The following is a 25,484-nucleotide window of genomic DNA, read 5'->3' on the forward strand; positions in this document are numbered from 1 at the left end:
ATATATATATATATATATATATTAGTTTAGGTTTTTACTCATTTTATGTGCTTTTGCAACTTTTTATTATTTTTCATTATTTTTACTTTAATATATTTACTTATATTAAATATATATTCACTTTGAGTTATTTTTTTGTTTTAGTTTTAGTTATTTTTTAACTTAAACATATTAGTTTCAGTTAGTTGCCAAGGAACATTTCTAACATTTATTTTTTTATCTAATATTTATATTTTATTTTATTTCAGCTCTATTTCAAATGAAACAATTTTTAATAGTTTTAGTTAACAATAACAACACAGATGCAACCATCCATAACACTGTAATTTTTTTTAATGTAAAATTTGGTTTGCACAGTTTTTGGATGCATGTCTGATGAATATTTATCAGTGGTAACCTTATTAGCCAGACAACAGATGCCAGAATGCTGTGTCTTTATCAGTTTCATTTTGTCTCCAAAAAGCTGATGATCACAAATGAGTCATTCTAATTTATAAATTCATAAAGAAACCAGCAGCAGCCCACATGATTACAACACAACCCTGACACATGTGAAGCCCATAAATCATGCACCAACAGGGTGCCTTATTTAACATTATGCTGTATTACAAAAGTAGCTTCCCAACAGGTACACATTACTGGGGATCCCGGGGATCTCAATGGCTCTCTGTGAGGCCTGGGGGTTTGGGCTTGGTGTTGATGGATTCTGGGATGTTACCATGGCTCATCGTTGTTTTAAAAGCAGGATGTGGGCCCACTGAGGAATGCCAAGATCCCTGGGTTGGCTAGGCTGAATGAGCAGAGGGTGATAGCCTCGCCAGGCATGCTGGGAAAGAACATTCTCATGTAGATAAACTGGAAAAGAACTCCTTGTCTGGAGTTCTGGAACTCCATATGGGAATCTCACACTCAGTACTAGGATGGAAAACTAAGAGCCCAGCACCAAGCAGTTCTCAGCATGTTCAGGGGTAAAGAGAATTGAATTTTTCAAATTAAATTTTTTTTTAACTAAAATAACATTAATAAATAAATAATGAATACATAAATAATTGGTGGGTTTCTAAAATGGTGTTTGTGGGGTTGTGTTGTGATTTATTTATTTATTTTATTTTTAATAGCAAACCAATCACTAATATTTATATACAAATTTTAATATTCAAGTAATAAATAATCAATTGAATTATCTATTTTTGTAATCTCACTAATAGCAAACAATCACTAATATTTGTATTCAAATATTAACATTCAAATATTAAATTAAATTAAAACTATTCTATGTTTGTAATCTCACAAATAGCAAACCAATGACCAATCACTAATATTTATATTTTAAATATTAACTTTTTAACTAAAAATGTACTTACTTACTTACTTATATAAATTAAATTAAATTAAATTAAATATTTTTGTAATCTTACCAATTGCAAACCAGTCACCAATATTTAGATTTAAATATTAAATTACATTTATTTGCATTGTTTGTTTGTTTTGGTAATCTCACCAAATAGCAGATCAATCACTAACATTTTATGTAAATATTTATTTAGTTAGTTAAATATTTATAATATTTACTTATTTTATTAGTTAGTATTATCACCAATAGCAAACCAAAATCACTTAAATAATATTAAATATTAAATAGTTATTAAAAATATTTAATTAAATAAAATAATACATCTGCTATACATTTAAATCATTCTTGTCCTTTGTTTTGTAATTTAATAGGAACAATAGTTATTATATATATATATATATATATATATATATATATATATAGTTTGCTATAGTTATTTTTTATTCAACTGTTGTACTTAGTTTGCTCAACAAAAAGGTCCATTCAATTTTTTTTACCACTCTCTCTCTCTCTCTCTCTCTCTCTCTCTCTCTCTCTCCTCTTACAAAATACTATACTAACCATATCATCAGCCATACAATACCACTAACACTATTCCCATTTGTCAACGCATATGGACAGGCATTACCAGATCATGTGTTATTAATAAGTCTAATGGAGATATTATATGTCTAACCAGCATTACTTCAACTTTGCTGTAATTTTACCCCATGTGCACTTTTTTTAAGCTGTCCCTGAATTGCTTGTTTTTCAGGAAGTGGTAAATGTGCGAACTTCTGGCACAACTAAAGCATGACCAATATTGCTCTTAACCAACATCAGCATGTTAGAGATATCTGGAAGGTGTGGCTCTTTTCCTTCCCTCTTTCTTTCTCTCTCCACCCCCTGTTGCAAACACATCCCTGCTCTCTGGTCACCTGTTTGCGTGGGAACGGATGTGATGCAAACCACAGAAGCTTCTCCACCCATAGCCTGTCCTGCTCATAAACATTATGTTGTATCGTTGCTTAAATGTCCCTTTAATTATCCACCTCCCATAATGTTAAACAGTAATTAATTAAAGTGCAACAAATTGCTGATTTCAAGTACTTTGAATAAGATGATTGTAGAAATTGTGTGAATACTGATTCATGGGAGCATTATGAGGATTTATGTGATGGGAGCATTATGAGGATTTAACACGTAATTATTTATGAACAATATCAAACTAAACAGGAGTTCACTTGTATGTTCGGAGGCATTTTTGCTAGTTACTTGTTAGTATTACCATTTGTTTTACATGTACTATGGTAATCATTCAATAGCTTATAGCAACATGAAACTAGCATTTGATACCATTACTAACATGGTATTAACAATTTCAAAGGAAACATCATATCAGGAACATTATGCATTCAGTTTCATAAAATGAAGCAAGTTTTTGACTCACACTTTTTGCATTTGTCCTTTAAAAGCCCTTTGGGATTTGAAAAATAGTTTAGTGGTAAAAACAGAAGTTATATTTGAAACTGGCACAGGGTGTGGTTCAGTAAAACTGTTTGTCACATTGCTTGTGCCCTCTTTCCCATGCCTTCCGAGTAAGCAGTGAGGCTTTGCAAGTGGCTTTGGGGCACTGAGAGTTTAAAATCAGAAATAAAACAACACTCCTCCCCTTACGGTTGCATTGGTGACCCTGACGTGGAATATAGTTTTGAAGAGCTTTTAGGAAGGAAAAATATCTGTCATCTACTGTTATTTTGGACAAACAATCGTTAGCTGTTCTTGCTCACGAGGGTGCTTCGTATTGACTAATTTAATTTACATTCCCTGAACTTCCTCCAACATCCCCTCAAAATTAATCTGCAAGCATTAAAGGCAGACCAGTCATATTCTTAAACTACTTTAATGTGCACTGAATCTGCATTACTGAGACCTCGACTTGTCACTGTAAGAATAGCATGATGTTTCGTTTACTATGTGCCAGATCATTAATCGCCTTTTTTACTGCAGTATGTTTCTTATTGTCTCTCTGGCAAAGCAGCAGTTCTTAGTAGATGCTGATATTATAATATATGTTGGCATTCTTGGTGGAAAGAAATGAACAAAGTGGCACAATAAGAGAATTTCCTCAGCTTGTTTCAACATCCTTCCTTGTTTTACCATCTCTTAGAGTCTTAGTACAAACTGTTTTTCAAGGTTACACATTCTTGCAAAGCACATTGTCAAGCTATAACTGACGTGAATTGAGATTATTCATATCAGCGCTTATGCCGTTCTTGGCACTTTACCAAATCAAGAACAAGACCCAGAATCCTTTTATCTGACTGACTTAAAAATTACATATGGATGAACTCTTGAGAAGAGACATTGGAGCTGCGTTAGGAAAGCTAAAGGTGATGATGTGAGAACTTTAAGATAAAGGAATAAAATGTGAACTTAATGGCAATAGGCATTAAGATGTTCCCATAAAATAAAGGCAGCAGAATGACAGTAGAAATATATTTCAGCTTCTCTATGAAACTGTTTAACAAACTATCAATATTTGTGGTTATATTGTGCAGATACCGTCATTCCAAAGGCTTTTGTTTGATATTTTTCATACAGTGTGTTTCTTGTTTTCACCTAGGGCAGCCTGTGGTGCGTAGGATGTGCTGAAAACAGCAGGTGTGTGTGTGTGTGTGTTGGTATGATAGCTGATAGATTCTCAGTGGTATGACTAACAGCTAACATGACAGACTGTTGATGAGCCTGTATTGCCATAAAAGATTACATTTTTATACCTATCACAGACGAGGAAAACAAATACAAGGAAATGGATTTTGTACATTTAATTTTATGTACAGTAGAGAAATACTTGAAAGGTTTAAATCATCATCCTATATACAGCGATAATCACTACTCAGCTGATTTAAAACACGTTTATTTACACATATAGTTACACTCTCAGAAAAAAGGTACAAAAGCTGCTGGGGCGGTACCCTTTCAAAAGATACGTACCATTTAGGTACTAATATGTACACTTTAGGTACAAATGTGTATTAAAAGAGACTAAAATGCAACCATTGGGTGTAAAAAGGTGTGCCTTTTGAAAGGCTGTCATACCAGTGACAGCTTTTGTGACTTTTTTTTATAACAAAAAGAGTTTTATGGTACCTCTTCAACATATATCCCAATGATAACTGCATGAGAAGGATTTTAACAGAGATTTTGTGTTAGATTTGAGGTTGACACTAACATTACTTGTAGCCAGGCTTATTGTGTGTGGTCTGGTCTAGAGAACAGTTCCTCCTGACTACCTCAGGGGTCTTATTACTCTCTTGTCCTTCATTATTCATGCACACGGACCTGAAAGGCACCACCAGGCAACTGTAGGCCAGGGGCAAGTCAGTCTATCTCCAAACAAACACAATTCACTCATACATCTTTACATAATGTTAGGTTATTTTGCTCCCATAGCTGTGGAATCAGGGAGACTTGTGGGGATACTTGTGGGAATATTACATGCTAGGGTTCATCTAGACCCAGGGTTTAATCTGTTTACCAAAACGTTTACCATATGAAGAAAAATAGACCTGACCAATCTCATTTAGATTCACAATTATAAGAAACGTGTTTACAGGAGTCATATAGTGCTTCGAAGCTTTTTACTGAACAATAGGTTTCTTTCACTTATAGGCATGCGACTGCGCGCACACAAGACAAAATTAGCTGGACTGAGAGGGACGTAAGGGGGTACAGAAAGGCCTTGTATGAACATGATTTGGCACGTTTCATGCAAATTAGTAGCTGTGGACACGCGCCTCATCATTTTGAATAAATCGGATTCATCAACATTTCAACGAAGGTAGGAACAAATCTATGTGCGTATACTGATTATTAGGCCTGATAGGCTGGTATTCCACCATACATACCTGTCGCTAATCAAGAGAAAAGATGCGGAAGAACATACATTTATTTTCACCTAAATAAGGTTTGTTGTGTTTGTATGTGTGCCAAAACTCTGCATTTGAATAATAACACTAATAGTGATTCTTGCCTTAGCAAACACCACAAAATTTGAAAGGATGGAGCAATCACATCAAAATGTTTCCTGGAAACGTGACAAGTGTGGGTGGATCTATTTTGGTTCCTCTATTTAGGACATGTTTTTAAAGAGTCCTGAAGTGAATAATTGCTGTTATAGGACTGTGAGTGTGTGAGCTGACCCCTCCGTTAATGAGATTGTCATTAGGTCGGTTCCGCAGAGCTTTCATAGGAGGCACACCAAAATTAAAGAGAAAGACTTAAATCCACTGCAGTCTATTTCAGAAACACTTTAGATGTGAAGAACATGATAGAAACACACCAAATTGTAAGTGATTAACCATATTCACCTTAACCTTATAAAGCCTACCATATCATATTTGAGTTTCTAAGGTCTCTAAATGATCAACATGATCATAACTTTGCTGAAAAACCTGTTGTACACGACCTACAGTATACATGCATTTTGTCATCTGATTGATCGTTTATATTATTTTACCAAGTTAAAAGCCTTCAGGTTGTCTTTTTGTTGTGAAATCTATAATGATTTTTTTATAAAGTAAACATAAGAGTAACTTTAATATTGTTAGTAATATTTCAAGATGAATACTACACAGGGTTTGGCTCTCAAGATGCTTCGGCCTGACCTCCACTCAACACACCAGGCTTGGCATATTTACCACACGCACACACACTATCTCCCTCATTCTGACACTCACACAGGAGATTATGAAATCATCCTGTTGATGAAACTTGGCCTGGATGGTGTGGGCTCCCACACACACTCACACTCGACTTGGTGCAGTGAGTAGAAGCTCAGAGCGGTCCACTGCCTCTCGCCTCTCTGCTCAGGCTCAAGCTGACAGAGGGCTTCACGTTCGCCTGGGGGGGAGACAGTCCAAGCGTTGATTTAATTTTACAGTATAGTTACTGCTCAGACGCTTCAGCGAAAGAGAGGATAAAACGGAATGGCCTTTCCTGACATCATGGAGGATGACCTAAATGAATTGATGTGTGAGGAGGCAGAGGATGTCTTTGATGATGACGGTAGGGTCACGCTGGGACGGGGTGGGAAGTTTAGGCCGTGGTTGTGATGAATCCTGTGGAGATGTTGTTTTTAGGTATAAGAGCGACAGTGTCGAGTGGGCGTTCTTGTATAACTTCTGGTTGTGTTGAAGTACATTAGTAGATCTGTTTGATAACTCGGATGAGCATATAGCTGTAGAGCTGAAACATCGCAGCTGTTTGGCATTTCATAAGGTAGTGCATGATCAGACATGTTCCTTTGAGTGATATCTGCTGTTTGATATGCCAAAGCAAAGAAATGGGATGCTTGTTGATCTTCTGGAGGGCAGAAATTTCCCCTCTTTATGAAATTTGCGTAAATTAACATTCTGTAAGAGTTCTGAAGAACATTTACTGTATGGTTATTCCTAAATGACTCTTTGGAGCAGCAAAAGCAGAATGTAATAATTATTTTTTTTTCTGTAAATGGAGTTTCAAGCAGATGAATGTAATTATGTGACTTTCTCTCCTAGTGCATGAGCATTAGAAATGTTGCCGAAAAAGAGCACAACTGCTGTGATTTGTGTTTAAGTGAGGAGAAAACTGTAATATTGTGAAGTATTATTACAATTTAAAATAACAGTTTTCTATTTTAATATATTTTAAAATGTCACTTATTCCTGAGATGGTAAAGCTGAATTTTACTCCAGATGATCATCCAGAAATCATTCTAATATACCGATTTGGTGCTTGAGAAACATTGCTTACTGTTCTCGATGTTGAAAAGAGTTGTACTGCTTAATATTTCTGTGGAAATCACAATTCGAGTAAAAAAAAAACCCCAGCATTTATTTGAAATAGAAATCTTTTGGAACAGTGTAAATGTCTTTACTGCCACTTTTGATCAATTTAATGCATCCTTGCTGAATAAAAGTATTAAGTTCTTTAAAAAGTATATACTGATCTCAAACTTTTGAAAGGTAGTGAGTAGTGGGAGAATTTAAAATCATTAGTGTTTTGGGCAACATTGCCAATATCATATCTTGTTTGAAGGCTTATTTGGCGTCAAAGTCTGTGAAAAATCTAAATTGTTAGCTTAATATAAACAGAACTTCACTGGTAAACTTGCCCTTTTAAAACCTGTTTATATTCTGGCAGATGACAAGTGCTTTGTCTGTGATATGCCGTCTTAAATGTTGTCATCTCCATCCAGCACTGAAGAACTGAATGTTCAGATTTAACTGCTGTTTCTGCAGAAACCCTGTTACCTGCTGCCTCTATGAGAATGAACGTTTGTCTGTGTATGAGAATATAGAGAGAAAGAATAGTATGAATGTGATTTATTTCACTCAATCCTTGACTGTAAATTATGACTGAGATCTTTGTCTTTTCCCTCTAGGGTTTAAACTGTAGGAACAGCATGACTGAGTTTGGAATGGGTGGAAATGTGTTGCTATGTATCTATTTAAGGACTGTGATTGTGTGAATGTGTTGGACATTACCCATCACTTTCACATGCTTTTAGAGAACAGTGTTTATCAAACGCAGAAGCATGATGGAATAATTAGATATACTGTAGTGTATATAGATATTTAAATATAATAGATTTATGCTACTATGGTATCACCATAGTGCATTATTGTGTTGCAGGAAGTAGTTTTCAGTTTATATAAATTTTTTATATTTGAGATATATCAATGCACTCATGTTTTGGGGACCTTGCTGACTTGGTGTCCTATAGGCATTATAAAACCTAACTAAAGAAAACCTGTTCCTTTTAGTTCTTTTTCAGATAATTGTAAGATTTGTTAGTCTAGTTCTACAAATTTTGTTGCAAGGGAACTAGGTTAAAATCTAACCTAAAATGTTTTTAGTAAACCAGCTAAACTGACAAAATATTAAATTAATATAAACTGACAATTGAACCGTTGGTGCCGATAGCCTCGTGGCCCCACTGGCCCGTGTGCCTACATACAGAGCTGTTGTGCTTTGTGCGTCCCGAGTTCGAGTCCCGGCTCGGGGACTTTTCTCGATCCTTTCTCGATCCTCTCTCTCACACTTTCCTGGCTACATATTGTCCTATTGCAATAAAATGCTCAAAATAAAAAAATACACAAGCACAAAAAACTGAAATTGACAGCAAATGATCTCTATCCATTTTCATTGTCTTAAAAAGGCAGATTTGCCTTTGATATTTTGAAACTATCTCATGATAATTACAACATTAAAGAAATAGTTAACCTAAAAATGAAAAATTGCTTCAAATTTACTCCCTTTCAGGGCATCCAAGATGTACAGTTAGTTTCTTCATTGTAACAGAATTGGAGAATTTACAACAAGCTCATCCCCTGTTGTCCTCTCACATCAACATCCACCAGCATATTTGTTTAGAACTGTTTTCACTTGTAAACTGTGTTTGATCTTTGCATATTTCGCTCCTGATTCAGACTAGACTACTTTTTCACTGAAGAAAGCAATATTATGGATTATTACGGACTCATATTTTGGCTGGATGCTAAATGATGAACAACCACACAGCTTTTCACTTCACAAGACATTAACTGATGGACTGGAGTGGTATGGATTACTTATGGATTATTGTGATGTTTTTATAAGATGTTTGGATTCTGACGGCACCCATTCACTGCAGAGGATCCATTGGTGAGCAAGTGATACAATGCTGAATTTCTCCAAATCTGTTCAGATGAAGAGACAAGCATATCTTGGATGGCCTGAGGGCGATAGCAAATGATCTGAAGGTTTGACTCGATTAGACTGACCCAATTTATATGTGAAAAATTTTGCCACAAACACTTTTTTTTTTTTCAATCATCGTGCATTTGATGTGTTTTCTTTTGGAAATTCAAAATCCAAGACTCAAAAATCGTCCAGTATTTAACATCCATTCAATAAAACCAGCTCATGAGAGTCCCTCAAATCTTTTCCAGTTCACCACAGGTCAGCTTGCAGCAGATAGCATAAACTTTCTCCAAAAACTTTTACACTTCAGCTATTAATTTTTCTTTAACCTAATTCGATCAAAAAGTGTTTGACTAAGGGCAACTTTATGGAAACAAAATACACACTTGTGTGCTTTTGCATGTGCTTCATGAGTTATTTAAAGAGGGTTTTCATGTGGCCGCCTGCAGCCCCTTAAGTAGAGAGTGAAGTCTGTTCTCTGGTCCTGAAGCAATAAAGTATGAGTACTGAGAATAACCTCAGAATACCTGGGTCATGGTGACTAGTGGAGTCTTGGTAAATAAAATTAATTTACATTAGTCTCCAATATGTCAGCCTAACCTGACTAACCAAAATGAGTGCCACCTAAAGCAGTTACAACTGGGCACAATTAATATTATGCCTCCTAACTAAAATTCATGAGGCCTGTTTTATAATGTGTCGCCCACACTTGTCAGATTGTTCCTTCTCTCCTTTTTCATCAATATACAATTACAGTTGGTATTATGACTATATTGATTTTGCAGTATTACATTTAATTTCCTCCTTAATTGTTTCCAAAGCATAAAAGTAATAGTCGAGACTTTGGGAAATGTTTATGTATTTTCATTTAAAGGTCTTTGCAACTTTATGATTGGCTAAGTGCTCATGCGATATTGCTGCAGTGATATTGTAAGGTAGCAGAAAGCTGCTGTATATGTAAGAACTGCATTTAAGCTGGATTTAATCATGTTTTCTGTCAATCAAATCAAGTCCGTGCAAAAATCAGTGTCAGATTTCAAGTCATTTGTACACCCCTGATCTATGGCACTCAGGCTGGGGAAACCGTATCCCCTCGTTGTGGTGGCATTTGATTTCAGCCTTGAGCTGCTCCGTGTATTGATTCTTTAACTCAGCCGTAGAGATGTTAGAGATGTAGAGTTGGTAGAGATGTTATCTGCAGCACTGTGATCTCTACACAACGTGCTCGGTCATCATCACTCTGCACTTCATGTCCAAGGCTGCCAATGAATAACTATGATGTCAGTGTCTATGTCAGCAAAGCAGGATTTGTAGGAACAACAGCTGTATGATGGGCATCAACTGATGTCTTATCAATTATCAGAGGCTGATTTAGAGTGTGTGAGTGAGTGATGTAGCACTGAGCATTTCACACAGCTGTTTGATTCATCACACCAGACACTTTTAACAATAACAAGATGAAAGTAGCTACCAAAGATTATAAAACTGATTATAGGACTGCTTATAAGATTATAAAACTGCTCTGTCTGAAATTTGACAGGCTGAGCCTTGTTCAAATTTGTATTGGGGTCCATATTATCTATAAATCACCTACAGTTAGACTAACGGACTATATTATTGCTGGAAGAATTTGTGTATAATAATAATAATAATAATAACTATTATTATTATTAATGTTGTTATTAATACATCAGATTATTTAGTGCAGATCTTTTATAGTATATTATGTAATATATTGTATTTTATAATAATATATATTGCAGGTCTTTTATGATTTTTTTTGTTGCCACTGTTTTTTAAACGCAATAAGCCACTTAAGCCAGTTAATGAGTTATAATCATTTTTCTTTTTCTTAATCAGTGTGATCTTTTCCAGTAAATATCTTAAAAAATACAAAACATACACATACAATTAATTGACTGCTTACCACAAAGGCAAATATTTTAACTATTTCAATGAACAAATATTTAATTAATAAAAACAAACAAACAAACTTGACCGCTTTTGTTAGATTGTGCTCTATAAAGAAAAAATAGTAAGGAAAATAACAATGTTATTGATGCAATAACAAAGTTGCTTAAAATAACAAAATTGATTCATATCTCCTGCACTTTTACTTTTGAAGTGAATGTATCTTTTTTAAGTCGACGTGAAATCAAAATTGAGCTCTTCTTTTTTGTTTATGTAATATTGCAATGTTTACTATAAATGATTTATCCCTGCACATCATGCATTTTTTTAAATCCCTTTGCAACAACATCTCTTCTCTTCTCTAATGACGAGTTTACTGCTGCAAGGGTGGGACAAACTGTCATTCTTGCAGCCATAGCAAACAACAACGATCCAATCAATTCCCAATGGACAAAGTTAAATTACTCTGCATTTTTTCTAGTTCAAGAATCGTTTTCACTAGGTTATACATCTCAACAAGGATGAACAGACAATCATAACTTCTGTTTCATGCCAACTTTAAGAATGTATTGGAGTGCAAGACAAAAAATAATGATTAAGAAAACGTTTTTTTTTGCAGTGCATTCTTTCTTTTTAATTTTATTTTTGGGCTATTGATAGAATTATCGATAGAATGAAAGAGAAGTAATGGGAAATTATTGGTTAGTGAAAGAGGGAGTGAGATGTGAGGTTTGTGTGAGCACCCTGATGCTGACTCTGAAATCCCAGTCATTTTTTTCCTCAGAATTACAGCCATACTTTGATTTTTGCTTGTTGGTTGGTTCAGGCTTATGCAGATTGGAGGCATTAGCCCCTCTTGCTGCAGCTTGCGTGCATACGGTTTATCCATCCATGTAGCGTATGATGCTCAGGGCAAATGTGTCAGAAGGAAGAAGCCATGACCTGGTCATAGCGACTCAGGATACATGCCCTTGAGCGCACAGAACAAACTGTATGGCCACAGGGTGAGAGCAAAAGTACATGGAATTGCTGATTGTTCTCTTTCTTTGAGCAGCCAGAGTAGTGTTTTTAAAAGGCAGCTCAATGAGAGATTCAGGTGTTATGTGTACAATGACTGTTGTGTGGGGGGTTGTGCATTATGGTGTGTTCTTTCCTCAACACCACATGACGGAGGCCTCCATTGACCTACTTTAGACTAAACAAGCAGCGCTTTCCACAAACACGAGTCTACGACTGTATTCTTGTGCTGCACGGTGGGTGAAAACACACAATGTGGAGAGGTTGACAGATGAGCACTAACACTTCCCGGTTTGCTCTGAACCACCATTCAATAGGAAAACATGATCCACCATACCCTGGTTGATTTTGTTTCTTTATGTCATTTGCCCCGACAGAACTGATCTCAATCTTACCGTGAACCTATTATGCAGACAGCAGCTTACCGAACACCTGGAGGCCGGCTGTCCACAGACAGCTGTGTGGGTTTGGCACCGTGGGCCGCTACCTGCATCAGAGCCTGTCATTATAGGACCAAAGGCAGGAGATTAGCCACAGGGCACGGGAGCCTATAATCTAAAAACTCAGGCTTACTGAAGGCCATGAAATATACACAGTTTTGCGGCGCTGCAGTTTCAAAGGGTTTAAGGGGAAATTTACTGCCTGACAATTTACTTAGAACTAGATTTATACGTTTTACAAGAATATGTTAGTGGTTCCTACCCATACAAAACTCACAATAGAGAGCTTTCTACTAGTGGTTCTTTACGTTTTTTGACCCCAATGATATTTGAAGTCCTGAAACTCCTAGTTTCTATAAATTAAATTGAGGGATTCCATAAGAGGTTTCCATTCAATTAACCAATACATTTACATGATTTTTCAAGTTGTTTGTGGTTTACTTAATGAGTTTGTTTTGACTGGATTTTAGAAATATTTTAGCTCACAATTTTAAAAATATATATTCATTAGAAAAATACTCAAAGTGTTTTAAGATTTTATTCATTTAAATGACTTTTCTAGGTCTAGAAATTGTTTAAACGCTTTTAAAATTAGACTACCTAAATCTTCTAGGTTTTCAGAGAAAAAAAAGCTTCTTGTTGTGGGGGAGAATTAAAATAAGAAATCTCTTGATTGCTGATTATTTTCGCTTGTTTTAATATTTGAAATATATATTTTTTTATATTAAAAATTATATTTAATATTATTTTTTTATATTATTTGTCTTATTTTAAGTCATATTGAGGCCGCACTGGAAGTTTGTTGAGGCCCCCTTGTTGAGAATAACTGTGCTAAATTAATATATGTAAATACATAGAAATTAATTTGTAATTCAAATGTAATTCATACATACAGTGACTTGAATACACCTTTTCTATGATGTTTTTAATTTAATTAAATTCATTTTGATATTTCTGGGGGGCCATAACAGTGTGTGATACAAATTAAATCATGAAGGAATAAAAGCATCATTAAAATAATTACATTCCTCAAGAGAAAACCTTAGTTGGTAGGTTGACATAATATTTTATTTTTTAATTCTCAAAGGAAAAAAGCAGTGAAACAGTTTTGTTAAAATATTAATATTGTAAAAAATGACCAAATCAGGTCATGTAGTGTGACCGACATGAAAAAACAAAGTTTTTCTTTAGTGCATTATTATATGATTGCTATGGAGATCTACCAGTTTGTCATTTACAAAGCTAGTAACAGAATATTTCCAAATTGTTAAAGGGATCATTCTATCAACCGCTTCACACATACTGATCTTCAGCAGCGCTTGTCTGGCTGCTTTTCGTAACCTCTTGACCCCAGTGGCATGCTGTAACCTATTTCTGTTTGTCTCTTCCAATGGAAGTGATTGCAAATACCTGAGATGAGACATGTTTGCTGAACAGAGCTATACAAATGCGTGTGAATGATTCCTGCTCAGTCTATATTTACAACGCAGAACAGCATTAAATACCAAGACAGGACGAGTGGACTGTTATGTTTAAGTGCATGTCCAGTCTCTAGCCTATATAAACACCAGTGATTATCTAAATAAGACTTCTAAGAGTTGAGTGTAGTAGTTACATTCCTTCACTGCATATTGATTCAGCTCATTAGCCTTCTGTTTTCATTCATATTTCACCGGCTAACCTGTTTAAGACCAGTTGCAAGTGAATGGAGGGAGCCTTTTCTTTTGTACCAGGCCCCTGTAAGCCTGAGAACTGTTTGTACAGGGCTCCAGTAAATATAGCTTCTCGTCGGGGGCTGCTGATGACAGCCATAATTACAGGATGAGGCGAGCAGCAGCTGAGAGAGTGGATGCGTGTGGAGGTGTCTGTGCTGCACTGTCCAAGCCTGTCTGGATGCACTCAGCCTCTCCGAATATTATACAACACATCGCACCGCACCGCACCCCACCCCACCATGTGAGAGCGATGTACCTCCAAGGTCAGGTTTAACCACAATGAGCTCAGCGGGAAGACTGGGACTTAAAGGACATTATTGGAGACATGATGTAAAGTGGCTTTCACAGTAACAGTACCTAAATCAGGTGCTCAAACTTTAATGTGGTCTTGCTGATTCTGCTATAAAGTGCAGCGACTGTAAGGCACATTTCTTCCACCTACAGCAAAGACTTCAGCTTGGGGAACAGATCTGTGTGTTTTGCAGATAAAAAGATAAATGAGAGAGATATGTCATGCGTAATTAATCCTTTTAATTGATCTCTTATCTGCCCACATTGTCTTTAAAATGACATACTAATACAGTGAAACTCAGTCCAGTCCCAAATGTTTTGGTTGCATTCATTCCAATTCAAATAAAACTTGCTTTTAAAGTCAATCATTGAAATTTAAATTACTGATCTTGACATGAATGTTGATGAGGGGTATGTAAGATTAACAGTGTCTACCTAAACTTCAGGTAGAACTGCATTTGTAAGATTTGAAAGTTTGGAATAATTCAGATTTAATGTTATTGAATTTAATGATCACCACGGCTGCATTTATTTGACTAAAAATACAGTAAAAACAGTAATATTGTGAAATATTTTTACAATTTAAAATAAAAAAAATGTCCATTTGAATATATTTTAAAATGTAACATTTCTGTGATGGCAAAGCTGAATTTTAAGAGCCCAAAATTCTGTTACAGATGTTACTTCCAGTGTTAGTAATGCACCACAACTGGAGTATAATTTCATTTTTTTACTCTATATTCTACATTTTTTTCATTTCATAATTTTTCAAGTTTTCAAATGGAATCCCATCCTTTTTCCCCTTTTTAAAATTCAGTAAGACTTAAAATCCCTTTGCTTTATAAAGAACAACAATAAAATGATTTTCTTAAATATTATGAAGAAATACTTAAAATGCCATTAGGGGCCTTCCTTATGTATTTCTTCTTCATTCTTCAAATCAGCTTTGGTATTTTCCCCGACTGTTCTTAAAATAGTAGTAAAATATGTAGTTTATTATTAAATATGGTAGTTGTGCACCTATGCCTGTCCTAATTATAACAGTAAAAATATATGGTACAGGACTTAATGTATAATCATTCATAATCATAATCATGGTGCATTTAATGAACCCAATGTCCAGTACTTTTAAGCTCAGCTTAACACTGATATCCTGCTCTTTTGTTAAAAGACAGTATTCCAGCATTTACGTGGGTCAGCGGTCAGGCAGCTTGTGCTCTTTTCTATAGTGTGCAGGTTTCATGTTGCCTACAGGCACACTGAGCTATTTTAAATATGCAAAACTCCTACAGACACATAGATTAAGCAGTCCTACAGACGCAGCTTAAGATTCACTCTGACAGCTGAGCACATACCCCATTAATGCCAGCCCCTGATGTGGCACACTACAATGTGTTTTTAGACAAGCCTCAAATCAGTCAAGGGTGAATATGACAAAACAGGTAGGCTCCGCCCACTACCGCAGCGCTGCCTTCTGATTGGTCCGTGGCGGCAGTGAGGGAGCGCTACAAATCTCTACGAGTGTACTACATATGCTTTTTGATCCGTTGCTGTCGTGCTGCATGCTTTCAGTCGGGAAACTCTGTGGCGCTGTCATTCAACATTATTGAATTATTTAGCACACATCAGCACATCGAGCCACAGAAAGGAGAAGTGCTGTTTTGTTCGCATGGATGGAAATGCTCAACTCATTAAATAACATTCACTGGGAATAAGTTTTCTGTCTCGAGCGGTGAGTAACGTACGGTCTGTAAATGTGACATTACAACACATTTAAATGTGGATATTACAGCTCATTGTGGCGACATGCGGTTTCGCAGCATTTTATTTTATTTATTTTTTTACAAATTACAGTTTTAAGGCATAACGTTAGTTGTGGTTGACCACCAATTGTCATTGTTTTGATGCATTGTGCATGTGATGAACTAATTAATAACTCGTTTTAACTCTGCATCCGAGACCCAGATTTATCTGCTCATATTTAGTTTTGATATATCCATGATACTGTATTTGATACGTTTGTAAGGCGCTGCGCGAGAGTCACGTGATGCTGCAGAAGCTGGACAATTATCTTTTGTCTGAAAGCATTTTCATATTATAAACTATATGTAATCCATCCCGCACTAAACTGAATCGGACTTCAGTTCGCTTCTCCAGCGAATCGTGATTTTGAGTCGGATCTTTTCAATGAATCGGGTGAACCGGTTCAAATAAACAGTTCACGATTCGAGCTTCACGGGAATCTGTTTTAGCGATTTAGCGATTTTTAACGTTTTATCAACACATAATATGCAGAGCTGCATTTTTATATGTCGCTAGATGTAGATTAACTGTCGTATTGTTTAAATGTTAATTCAAATTATTGGTTCTAATTTACTTGTTTTATGTTTTATGAGCAGAATCATTGCTGAATCAAACTGAACGGGTACACATGAAATTATAATAAACGCTATTATTATTATTATTATTATTATTAAAGCGTAATAAAAACAGCATAATTGATAGCACCATGGATGCAATCATATGGCTTTATCTGAACATTGTAGGATTAGGTTCTTTTATAACCGGTTCTTTGAAACCAACTGGTTCGAGAGAACTGATTCGCAGAAATGAATCTTGCCACTACTAATAGCGGGTGTGATTAAAACAGATTGTGTCATGAAATAAGTCAAGCTGCCATCAGAAAACCTGCCTGATGTCTGTTTGAACCTGCTGTGGTATAAGTTGGCAGCTGCCAGCTCAATATTTCATGAGCTCATATGGATGCCACAGTGCCATATGTTTACTTCCAGAAGGTGAAAGGGTTCTTTTTGAGGTTACTTTCTATATTGAAAGCTAACGTGACAGTGATTTGAGGTATTTGTATATATCAGAATATTGTGCAATAAACAAAATATGTATTACTATAATCTGCAGTGCTTAAATGACTTAGTCTTGTACTTTCATCTTGTTTCCAGTTTTCATGTATTTTTTGCAGAACTTAGAACTCTTTAATGAAGATTTTATTGAAATTCCTCCCGGGAAAATGAAAGAGAAAAATGCTTCCGCAACCAAGACCACTGAAAAAGTGGGTGGTCACGGTTACGCTCTATTGGAGGGGGGTGTTAGAGCCTAGAGCTGCCAAAGCAGTGATAAATGAGCATTTCTCAATTTCATCTCTTAAGTTTTTTTCATTGAATAAACCCACTTTTTCCCTCCCTATCACCCCAGCTCCCAGCCCTTTTTACTCTTATCTCTTCAATCTCAGCCTCTCAAAAATGTTGTGTAGTGCATATTAGATCACATTCTGCTAACTATTCTCTGTTTGACATTTCTAAGCAAATATTCAGTAGTTAATCAGTTTTATCTCAGTCTGCTGAGTCACGTGATGCTGCAGAAGCTGAACAATTCTTTTTTTTGTCTGAAAGCATTTTCATATTTTAAACTATATGTTATCTATCCTGCACTAAACTGAATTTGAAAAAGAGGGTTGCAAACTTGCAATTATTTGAGTCGGGCAACATTATCTGTTTGAATACAGTACATTTATGGCAGTATTTATTTGATACAAGAGGCCATTATGGCAATCTAGACAATCCTTGATTCTTTTCTTAACTCTCAACAGTGAGAATAATGATTGTTGATGCTTCATGCATATTTATTCGCTATCATAAAAACGGAGATGTTTGGATTTTGAGGGTAGAGTTGAGGGCAAAATTTGTGATTTCAGCAGAGCGTGTTATTTAATATTCGTGAATTTCTCTGGATGAGGAAAAGCTCAGTGAAACTTGGCAGGCGTTCAGTAAGATGAGGCCGCTTTACTGCAGGCTCTTTAATAACATCCAATCTTAGTTCTCTGGAATGGCTTTGAGCACATCAGATTTGTGAGTTGCTGTTAAGCTGTTTACAGTAATGTTTAGTCCTGGTGTTTTTCTTTAGGCTTTAGTGATTTACGTTTTCACAGCTGATAATCATTGAATTTTCCTCTCTTGGTGGTCATCGGTGTATAATCCTACTCAGGAGGCCTTCATCCATTGCTTAGCCACTTGGCTACAACTAGAGTTAGACTGTCGTCTCACTAGCCAACTTGATTTAGATGTGAACTGGCTTTCATTTGTCTTTATGGAGATGTATCTTGATTCACATTGAGCTGCAATTCACTGAGGTATCTCTGACAGAGATATATTTGAGCTTATGAGGTTCATGTGTGTTTGAAAGGCTCTCTCTCTCTCCAGTATTCTTGTACAGACAAATCCCTGTCCCAAAGTCTGACCCCTAGGGCCTGTGGAGGGGTATTTTAAGAAAAATCTTTTTAGTAGGTGGAGAAAGCGGGATGGAAGAGGTCTGGGTTTTATCTAATGTCACTTTGTGTGTATGACAGGGGGCAGTGAGAGGTTTCGGCTCCCGTCACGGCCGTAAAGGGAGCTAAATCAAATCAGGGTGGTCATCAAGAGGCCGGCAGAGCATCAGTGTTACTATAGAATCATTCTCCACTGACATATGCTCTTTGTTGTCAGCTAACACTCAAGCAGTAACAATCAAACAGCACTCTCAATGAATATATTGCTTCTTCTATGTTAACAAGTACATGGTAATGAAATCGCATTGGCTACATCAAGTGGAAAGTAGGTTTGTGTGGCTGATACAACATTTGAATTTACTTAAGGGTGCATAATCAGGTTTATAAATGGTGTCCAATACTGTTATTTTCATGTTTTTTGTATCATTGGTATTGATTTATGTTTCTTACATTCTGATTGAGTAGTTTAGCTCTGTTCCAAAACCTAGTGAACCGGCAGCTGCTTTCTAAGCGGAATTATTTGCTGCGTGATATTGAAGAAAAATGTGATGTTAAATAGTGCAGTACATATAAGATAATGTCTTGTGTTTATAAAATTAGTCAGTTATTGCAAGCCGTTGCAATATGCATTTTGCGATTTGCATATTTGCAGTATTTCATAGCCCTAATATGCAACACAAAAAGAATAGAATACATTTATGTACAGCTGTCATTGGTATTTCTCTCGACTAGTTTTCCATCTTGGATGCTGTGCATTCTGGGATTGCCTCATCCACAAATTGATAAATGCGCTGCTGCCTTCAAAATTGTCAAAATTTGTTCTTTTAAAGTCTACGTGAACCGGAAGTTGCTGCCAACTTTATTTCAGTGTAGTGACGTATTTCCAGCTGAAACGGAATATAGAATAGAGGGCATGGTTTTATTTTTGCGCTCCTCCTCTCTGTCTCTCACTCATAGCAACCTAACGGTTAGAAGGGTGTGTTTAAGGATATTCTGCCCAAGCCGTCAAACTGACGTCATCAGAAAAGGAATGCCATTCCAGAGCGGAAGTCAATGTTCATATTTTAATTAAAGATTACGAAGACAAACAATTTTTTTCAGCGGATTAACTTACACGGATTAATTGTTTACATCAAGACTAGCAATGTGCGCTAGTAAAGTAAATAAAGTCAATTTTCATTTCATGCGGACTTTAAAGGTAGTATAATATAGATTTTGGAACATATTTTGCATCAGGAGTGTGTCTGTGGTGCCTTCAAATGCTGTCTAGGTAGCTGACTAAGTTTTGGAACAGAGCTTGTGTTTTGTTCAGTTTCTGGAGAAAGGCAATCTGAAGTGAATGACTTGGCATCTTCTCTTCTTCACTCTCTCTCTTCCTGAACAGCTGACATGTGCTTTTAACTGTCATCAGTAGGGATACTTTCCCATCATCCCCCCTGATTAACAGTCTGTTTGAATTTGACCGCACAGAGGACACCCCTCGTACATCCGTTTTGCAGACAGTTAATGCATAGCGACACAATCACAATCTCTCAGCCCTGTGATTAGTATTACGGTGGTTTATCCCTAAAACATAAGCTGATGAACTCAATGTTTTTGTTTTTCCTTGTCTCTTTGCATAGCAGTTAGAAGGTGTGCGGAAATCTGATTGGTTGTGGTGGATTCGTTCTGAAATGACATTGGCTGATTGACTTGAGGTCCTTGGATGTTGTCATGTATGACATATTCTCCCTCAGATGATGTCTGATTTTGAGATTTTGTCAGCTGTGACATGTAATCTGCTTTGAAAAGCCAAATCCTTATGCCTTATAAAGGGTGCTGTCCTCCTCGGGGTCTGTCCTGACATACAGCTGTGCTTTAGCAGGGATGAAGTCAACGCCCTCCTGTCAAACCCAGAAGCACTGTAGATAACAGGAAAGCACCCTCATAAACTACAGCTGATTTTAAAAGCCAACTATATTTTTACATCTTACAACTGAAAATGCCTGAGTAGAAACCGACCTGCTCAGAAAATTACTTGGGTTTTTCCCTCGATGTTAATTGATGAGATTTGTTTACCTATTTTATTTTCTGACAGGTAAAAAGCACCGGAAGTGGCGCATTTCACGGACGAGAATCCATAAAACACATTATTAGACTGTTTCCCAAGGCTACATGATATATTAAACCTAGTGGTTAAATGGATCGTAGTTGATTCGTACGGACCAAGCCCCACGGTTTGACACGCATGTGATCCGCGGATTAATTGCAAAATGTAACCATAATAGAGTATAAGTTTATCATTTGTTCGTATTTACACAAGCAAGCGAATTTTAAACAATTTCAGAGAGAAAAGGTGAACGGGAACTCAATTCGTTACTCGCGCGCTGTTCTCTACGCGCACAGCCGCACACATAAAGCGCGCACACGAACTGAATCCTTTTCTGAATCCTCTGAACAGACACATACACATAAAATTGACAAAATACCCATCTGTAATAAATGGAAAGCAAGTTAAATTGAAATATTTTTCTTTTCTTGCTGATCCGAAAAATGATCCGATCCGTGGGTCAAAAACCGTAATGTGATCCGAACCGTGAGATTTGTGATCCGTTGAACCACTAATTAAACCCATTTAAAAATCATAATTGTGAATTCACAAATGCTATGATTTAATTAAATAATTATATGCGATGCAGTTCTAATACAGTATATGCACTTTAATTATTTACATGCGTGTAGGTTAAGTACGTGCGTCACACAGCGGCTCATTTACATGTGTTACATGTTGTTGTGAGTTTGGGTTTATTATAACGTTCATCTGGGAACGCAACGTGTGCCATTTAATCAGATTTGTAAAGTAAATCATTTATAAATCTACGCAAACTCAGGAGAATACATCGCGGTTTCAAAATAAAATCTCAAACCCTCACTCTGAGTTTACACGTTTTGATGTCCACATATTCTTTTAATTACAGTGGCTATAGCATTTCTGTCCTAAAGAAATGTCCAAATATTAAAGATTAAGTGGACATTTGAATTAAATGGTGCTTGGTCAATATTAAACAAGGATTAGTACAGCAATATGTAAAAACAATCGTCAGGCCGTTGGCGCCCTCTGCAGGCCTTTGATGTAATGCTTTGATTTCAGTGATTTGGACTATAAGATGGACACTTGCTTCTTGCAAGTTCAAGTGTTCTTCTCTTTACTTTTGCTTAAAAAAAAGGATTTCATAGAAATTTGTATTTCATTTGGTTTAATAAAATATAGTTTAATAAAATATTCTTAAGTAAAATTGTTGATTTTTTTGTGGGAAATTAATCGTTTAGATTAATCGACAAATTAGTCGATATATTAATCGATATAAAAATAATCGTTAGTGGCAGCCCTAATTATTTTATATTATAACATTATTCAACAATTTTGCAATTCAAGATATCATTTCTGTTCATAGCACAAACCAGGAAGTTACACTAAAGTTTAATAGGGTTACATTTTTTTTTTTAGTTTTATACCCTGAGTATGTAGTATTTATGATATTTGTCTTAGCGAGCACCACTAATTCAGGATTTGGCTTTTTGCCTGACCTAAATGCACCACATCAAACCTCTGATTATCAGATTTCATCATCTTAATTTTTCATTGTATTTTTAGGACATAATTTAATCTTCAGTCTGTAAGGGTTGTGCATCAAGTGTGTTTTTTTTCTTGCTTGGATGCTTTGAAGCTGAAAGTGACATGCCATCTTTAATTTAAAATGTCTTTTCAGTCCTCAAAACAAAAAACTGTTTCAATGTTTCATCTGCATATGCCTGGCACAAGTCAAAATGTTGGCGTCTTTTTTTAGCAATGTTCTAGTTATGTCCAGTTGGCAGAGTGCAGGAGAGACAGAAATGAAGAGGCAAATGTCTTTCTCCATCTCTGTTCTTGTCTTTCTCATGCATCTTGCACACACACACACACACACACACACACACAATGATCTGGGCTGAAGCTGAACTGCTGAATCATTCTAGAGATTCACCTTCAAGTGTCCGCATGGGTCAGTGACAGCTTTATTAATTCAGTTAATTTCCTATTTTCCAAAGCTAATAGGATTATTTTCCGCTAGAGCCATGTCTTATTTGTGTGGTACTGGTCAGCGCTGTCTGAATAAAGAGAGACCAAATCAAGTGAAACTTAGTTCAGTGGCTTAACAATTGTAGGGGACTGGCATAGCCCCTCAGTGACAATCCACATTTACTGTTGAACTTGCATGTGAACTTGCATGAACTTGAACTTTACTGCATGTTAGTTTAGGACAGCTGTTCCCTTGAGTGACGTTGCTTAAAGGGATATTTCACCCAAAAATGAAAATTTGATGTTTATCTGCTTACCCCCAGGGCATCCAAGATGTAGGTGACTTTGTTTCTTTAGTAGAACACAAACGAAGATTTTTAACTCAAACCATTGCAGTCTATCAGTCTTATAATGGCAGTCAATGGGCTCCACGGCTTCGAGAGTAAAAAAAACATACACAGTCAAAACCAAATTAAACCCTGCGGCTCGTGACGATACATTGAGGTCTTAAGACACGATCGGTCTGTGCAAGAAACTGAACAGTATTTATATTTAGTCGATATATTAATCGATATAAAAATAATCGTTAGTGGCAGCCCTAATTATTTTATATTATAACATTATTCAACAATTTTGCAATTCAAGATATCATTTCTGTTCATAGCACAAACCAGGAAGTTACACTAAAGTTTAATAGGGTTAAATTTTTTTTTTTAGTTTTATACCCTGAGTATGTAGTATTTATGATATTTGTCTTAGCGAGCACCACTAATTCAGGATTTGGCTTTTTGCCTGACCTAAATGCACCACATCAAACCTCTGATTATCAGATTTCATCATCTTAATTTTTCATTGTATTTTTAGGACATAATTTAATCTTCAGTCTGTAAGGGTTGTGCATCAAGTGTGTTTTTTTTCTTGCTTGGATGCTTTGAAGCTGAAAGTGACATGCCATCTTTAATTTAAAATGTCTTTTCAGTCCTCAAAACAAAAAACTGTTTCAATGTTTCATCTGCATATGCCTGGCACAAGTCAAAATGTTGGCGTCTTTTTTTAGCAATGTTCTAGTTATGTCCAGTTGGCAGAGTGCAGGAGAGACAGAAATGAAGAGGCAAATGTCTTTCTCCATCTCTGTTCTTGTCTTTCTCATGCATCTTGCACACACACACACACACACACACACACACACACACACACACAATGATCTGGGCTGAAGCTGAACTGCTGAATCATTCTAGAGATTCACCTTCAAGTGTCCGCATGGGTCAGTGACAGCTTTATTAATTCAGTTCATTTCCTATTTTCCAAAGCTAATAGGATTATTTTCCGCTAGAGCCATGTCTTATTTGTGTGGTACTGGTCAGCGCTGTCTGAATAAAGAGAGACCAAATCAAGTGAAACTTAGTTCAGTGGCTTAACAATTGTAGGGGACTGGCATAGCCCCTCAGTGACAATCCACATTTACTGTTGAACTTGCATGTGAACTTGCATGAACTTGAACTTTACTGCATGTTAGTTTAGGACAGCTGTTCCCTTGAGTGACGTTGCTTAAAGGGATATTTCACCCAAAAATGAAAATTTGATGTTTATCTGCTTACCCCCAGGGCATCCAAGATGTAGGTGACTTTGTTTCTTTAGTAGAACACAAACGAAGATTTTTAACTCAAACCATTGCAGTCTATCAGTCTTATAATGGCAGTCAATGGGCTCCACGGCTTCGAGAGTAAAAAAAACATACACAGTCAAAACCAAATTAAACCCTGCGGCTCGTGACGATACATTGAGGTCTTAAGACACGATCGGTCTGTGCAAGAAACTGAACAGTATTTATATAATTTTTGACCTCTGATACCAATTTTACCAATATGGCACCAGTACCCATGTAACCTATGTACTAGAACCGAATCAGAACACAGATTTTCGGTGCGATCGATTGAAATATTTGTCCTCTAGTTCTCCGAAACGGACGTAAGAAGCATCATCACCAGCACCGCACGTGAAAAATAATTTCCAGACTTAGAAAATGCACGTGAACTCAAGTCGGAAAGCTCTAATAATACAAATCCAACACATCTTTGTAGTAACATTTGTAGTGTACAACATAACTTTGTAGTGTCCATATTGTTTTCACATTCCGACTCTGAGGAGCGCGTGAATGCACTTGCTCTGATGGCAGCAGGTAGCCTTCCGTTAACTAAGCATGCTTAAATTAAAATGCCTAAAGCTAAACTTCCCTTATATTCACATTTCTAAACCTGTTGTCCAACAAAAGAGAAAATTATAACCTTTTTACTGCACAACACTTGCTTCCTTTTGTGATCTGGGGGGTATTCCAAAAAGCAGGTTATGTGACATACCCGGGTATGTATGAGGATAAGTGAGCGGATAACCTCAGCTTTCGTTTCCAAAATCGGAGGTTACTTTCAGGGTATGTAAGTAACCATAGTAACTTGCTCTCTGTGATCTACTGATGAGCCTTCAGTGGGCATGACAGACAGCGCACAACATTATATAATATTGCGATATGTAATATAGCCTATATATATATATATATATATATATATTTGTATGATATGTTAATGATGAAGTGCTAATGTAAGTAATAAATAAGGTAATATATTCTAATATGGTTATTATATTTATTTTATTGGCATAAATAACAGTTATCTGTATAAATTATAAAACACTATGACAAGGTAATGTTTAATTTATTATATTATATATATTTATT

The 25,484-nt window shown here is 36.1% G+C and overlaps 1 protein-coding gene across 1 annotated transcript in view; it reads left to right on the forward strand.

Moving 5' to 3' along the window:
• Positions 1-6,247: 6,247 nt before the first annotated feature.
• Positions 6,248-25,484, forward strand: part of ripor2 (RHO family interacting cell polarization regulator 2) — a 59,426-nt gene continuing 40,189 nt past the window's right edge. The window contains exon 1 of the mRNA XM_016270894.1: positions 6,248-6,403. Within this exon, the coding sequence (XP_016126380.1) occupies positions 6,325-6,403 (79 nt within the window). The 5' untranslated portion in view covers positions 6,248-6,324. The remainder of the gene's footprint in view (positions 6,404-25,484) is intronic.

Source organism: Sinocyclocheilus grahami, unplaced genomic scaffold (genome assembly GCF_001515645.1).
Source record: "Sinocyclocheilus grahami isolate Dianchi unplaced genomic scaffold, SAMN03320097.WGS_v1.1 scaffold58.1, whole genome shotgun sequence".
NCBI lineage: Eukaryota > Metazoa > Chordata > Actinopteri > Cypriniformes > Cyprinidae > Sinocyclocheilus > Sinocyclocheilus grahami.